Source organism: Lissotriton helveticus, chromosome 6 (genome assembly GCF_964261635.1).
Source record: "Lissotriton helveticus chromosome 6, aLisHel1.1, whole genome shotgun sequence".
In the NCBI taxonomy this organism is placed as follows: domain Eukaryota; kingdom Metazoa; phylum Chordata; class Amphibia; order Caudata; family Salamandridae; genus Lissotriton; species Lissotriton helveticus.
This window is the reverse complement of record NC_136067.1, coordinates 83,798,770-83,802,816: the sequence shown is the minus strand read 5'-3', so window position 1 is coordinate 83,802,816 and position 4,047 is coordinate 83,798,770. Positions and strand designations below refer to the sequence as shown.

Here is a 4,047-nt window from a genome sequence, read left to right as displayed (position 1 = left end):
CTATGGAGGGGTTTGTTGGTACCGAGGGCAAGCGCAAACAGAAAACTAAGCATGCAGAGTCCCCAAAACAGAAGTTGGTAATCTCCACCATCTTGGACACAGATGGTGATGACGACATTCCAGACGTAGATGATTTATTTGCTGTGTTTGATTACGCTGCCCCCCCCCCTCCCCCCTCTCTAAAAAAGCAAAAAACGATTCTTTCTCATTTGAACCTGTGTTTGATGCTAAAGGACTTCCGATGTTTGATCCTTCTTCCATTCGTCATCCCAATTCTACAGAATGGCTTCCCGCTTCCCATGTGGGGGAATACATTGCGGCCAGGCTCCGCCTTCCCCTAGAATCCACAGTTAGGTCCCGTCTTAAGTCTGAATGTCCCAAACCTTCTCTTCCCGAAAAAATTACCCTTGTTCCTGCTATAGATCAGCCATTACTTACCTTCTTTTCTAAATTTGGTAAGGACCCTCGTAGATGGGTGGATAAAGCCTGGTCCACTTGCCAGGATAAACTGTTGGACGTGGTGGGTCCACTGGCTCGTATTCTTGATATGGCTGAGTCGGCCCGCCTTGACGGTTCAGATCTGTCGGCGGAGGACGTCTCCATGTGGGCACAACGTGCCTTTTGTTTATTGAGCAATGCTAATGCGGCCATCACTCACGAGCGGCGCAAAGGTCTTCTTATAAAACTAGATCCCAAATTGGCCAATCTTGCTCCCTTAGACCCTGGTTCCAAGGCGAATGGTCTCCTCTTTGGTGAGAAACTTATCCGCGATCTTAGTAGGTTTGTTTCTACATTTGCATCTTTGGACAAGGCCCAACAGCCAATCAAAAAGGTTTTTGCCCCTCGGGTTTTTGGACGGGCCGGCAGAGGCAGGGGTCGCTCTTCCGGCCGTCCTTACAACAACCAAGGCTCCAGAGGCTCGTACAACGCTTCCCAAGACTACAAACCCCAGTTCTACCCTCAGCGGGGTAGAGGTTTCCGCGGCAGGGGTCAGAAGAACTTCCGGAACAACAACTCCAACCAACAAGGTGAGCTTTCTTCCCCCTCCTCCCGTAGGGGGCCGGTTAAGACTCTTTCTAGCCAAATGGCAAACGATTTCCACGGACCCTTGGGTTCTCAACACAGTCCAAGGTTATCTTATAGAGCACTACTCTCCGCCTTTCCAGCCTTTTCTTCCTCCTCTTCCTGTTTTCTCCTCAGACATGGCCCTTCTGATCTCCACCGAGATTCTCACTCTTCTTCAAAAAACAAGCCATCCAAATTTCTCCCTTCGACTCCTCAGGCTTTCTCAGCTCCATTTTTCTGGTCCAAAAGAAAAACAAGAAACTGCGCCCAGTGATAAACTTAAGATGGTTCAACCAATTTGTGGTATATCGCCACTTCAAGATGGAAACTATCCTTCATCTTCGGGACACTCTCCGTCCCAACGACTGGATGGTCCGCTAGACCTTCAGGAGGCTTATCTCACGGTTACCATTCATCCTTCCCACTCGAAATTTCTTCAGTTTCAGTGGTCGGGAGTGACGTACAGATTTACTTCTCTTCCTTTCGGTCTTTCTTCAGCACCCTGGTGCTTTACAAAACTCCTCAAACCGGTTGTGGCCTTCCTTCGGTCGCTCGGCATCAGACTCATCATATATCTGGACGATATTCTCCTCATGAATTCAGACAAACAGCTTCTCTTATCCGACCTTCAAGTCACCCAGAGTCTTCTGTTGGATCTAGGTTTTCTGATCAACAACGATAAATCGTCCTTTATCCCGTCACAGACCATGGAATTCTTGGGGTTCATGGTAGACTCCTCTGCAGCTTCTCTCCGTCTCCCTCAGTCCAAAGTTTCAACAATCAAGGCGGAGATCGCCAAGGTCCTCGTAACATCTCTTATCTCTCTTCGCACCTTGGCAAGGATCGTCGGTCTACTTTCCTCTTCCATCCAGGCCATTTTCCCAGGCCCTCTTCACTATCGTGCTCTTCAGCGCTTAAAAATCAAGCACCTGCGCCAAGGTCTGGCCTACGCCAATCTTATCGCTCTGGATCCAGAGTCCCGCGACGAACTTCAATGGTGGACAGACCATTTAGATGCGTGGTATGGTCGAACTATCTTCGCTTCGGCCCCAGATCTTGTGTTAGAGTCCGATGCCAGCCTGTCGGGTTGGGGCGCCCGGTGTGGTCAAATATCGACTGGAGGTACATGGTCTCTAGAGGAGTCCAAATTGCACATCAACTGTTTAGAGATGCTTGCCGGTTCCTTTACGATCCAAAGCCTCTCCAAAAACAAGATCCGCTGTTCCATTCTCCTTCGAATGGACAATGTTTCTGCGGTCCGCTACATAAACCACCTAGGTGGTACCAAATCCAAACCTCTGGCGGAGCTGGCAAAAAGTCTTTGGGAATATTGTCTGTCTAACCAACTTTCATTGACAGCGGAATATCTTCCAGGAAATCTCAATTCAGTAGCGGATTGGCATTCGCGCTTTCTCCGAGACTCCAGCGATTGGAAGTTGCTTCCGTCCGCCTTCCTTTCCCTTTCTCAACTTTGGGGTCCTTTTTCCATAGATCTCTTCGCATCCCGCCTCAACTCTCAGTTGCCCCGCTTCTTCAGTTGGCGACCGGATCCGTTAGCCTTGGCAACGGATGCCTTCCTCCAGGACTGGTCCCGCCTTCTCAATTATGCCTTCCCTCCTTTCCTCATGATCAGCAGAGTCCTTGCTCAGGTTTGCCGTCAGTCGACCTCTCTGGTCCTTGTGGCCCCCTTCTGGCAATCCCAGATTTGGTTCCCTTCTCTGCTAGAAATGTCAGTGGACTTTCCAGTACTTCTCCCGTCTTGCGACGACCTTCTCTTGAGTCCTCAGGGTGCCCGTCACGATCTTATTCTGGACAACACCTTGATTCTGTCAGCCTGGAAAATTTCCGGCCGGTCAATTCTGACATCCTCATTTCACAAGAAGCTGCGCTCTTTATTAGCCAAGCCTTGGGCTCTCGGGACTTCCAAAGCCTACAGATCCGCCTGGTCTCTTTGGGCAAGCTGGTGTCTGGAAAGGAACATCGATCCCCTTTCAGCCCCTCTAAACTTTGTTGTCAACTTTCTGGCTTCAGAAGCTAGTGCAGGTAAGTCCTATCGCACCATCAATCTTTATCGCTCTGCGATTTCTCTTAATCATGCACCTATTGATGGCAAACCGGTTGGCGCTCATCCTCTTATATGCCGTTTACTCAAAGGAGTTTGCTGTGCTAAACCTCCGTTGGCTAAGAATTCTTCTTTATGGGATGTTTCTGTTGTTCTCAAACTGTTCTCGGATTGGCCAGATAATTCTGCCCTCTCTCTCAAAATGTTGTCGGCTAAACTCACAATGTTGCTTTGCTTGGTTTCTATCAAACGTGTCTCTGATGTTAGAGCATTAGATATTTCTTCTCGCCAATTTTCTCCAACATGTGTTTTGTTCCAGATTCGCAGAAGGACGAAAACTCATTTGGATTCCGTTTTCTACCCTTATTTTCCTTCCCATCCTAAGCTGTGTGTTGGACAATGTTTAAAAGTCTATGAACAACGGACTTCTGATCTCAGAACGCCTTCTCATTCCCAACTCCTTATTTCTTTCCATAAGCCCCACCTTCCCGTCTCCTCTCCCACCCTCGCCCGTTGGGTTCGCTGGGTTATGTCCCTCGCGGGCATTGATGTCTCCGTTTTTGGAGCTCATTCCACCATAGGAGCCATAGCCTCCAAGGCCTTTTGGGCAGGCTTCCGTCTGGAGGACATTCTGAGATCAGCAGACTGGTCAAATGACAATGTTTTTCGTATGTTTTATTGTAAACCAATTGATACTGTAGCCTCTGTTGTAATTGACATGCTTTGAACAAGCATAATAGGAGCCTCCGGTCTTGCCATAAAATGTAGATTTTCCTAGTTATTATGACGGAAAGTCTTAATTTTATTAGAGACACGGAGGCGAGTATTATCCTGCTGCAACATCACTAATTCTTGTGTACTCCCTCCCTCTAGCGAATCCAGCCCTGCCTCCAGCATCATCGTAAGAAGACCTCTCTTTA

At 48.5% G+C, this 4,047-nt stretch overlaps 1 protein-coding gene across 1 annotated transcript; it reads left to right on the top strand.

Moving 5' to 3' along the window:
• Positions 1 to 241: 241 nt before the first annotated feature.
• On the top strand, positions 242 to 3,511 carry LOC144762193 (uncharacterized). The gene is made up of 2 exons (XM_078647346.1): positions 242 to 1,028; positions 3,447 to 3,511. Exons 1-2 carry the CDS (start codon positions 242 to 244, stop codon positions 3,509 to 3,511), a joined length of 852 nt encoding a protein of 283 aa, XP_078503472.1.
• The last annotated feature ends 536 nt before the right edge of the window (positions 3,512 to 4,047 follow it).

What these genes read in the sequence shown, in the direction of transcription:
- LOC144762193 (XM_078647346.1), top strand. Translation starts at nt 242, where the DNA reads ATGTTTGATCCTTCTTCCATTCGTCATCCCAATTCTACAGAATGGCTT. An exon ending in CAACAACTCCAACCAACAAG is followed by an intron (nt 1,029 to 3,446) that starts GTGAGCTTTCTT and finishes GTTTTGTTCCAG; the next exon opens with ATTCGCAGAAGGACGAAAAC.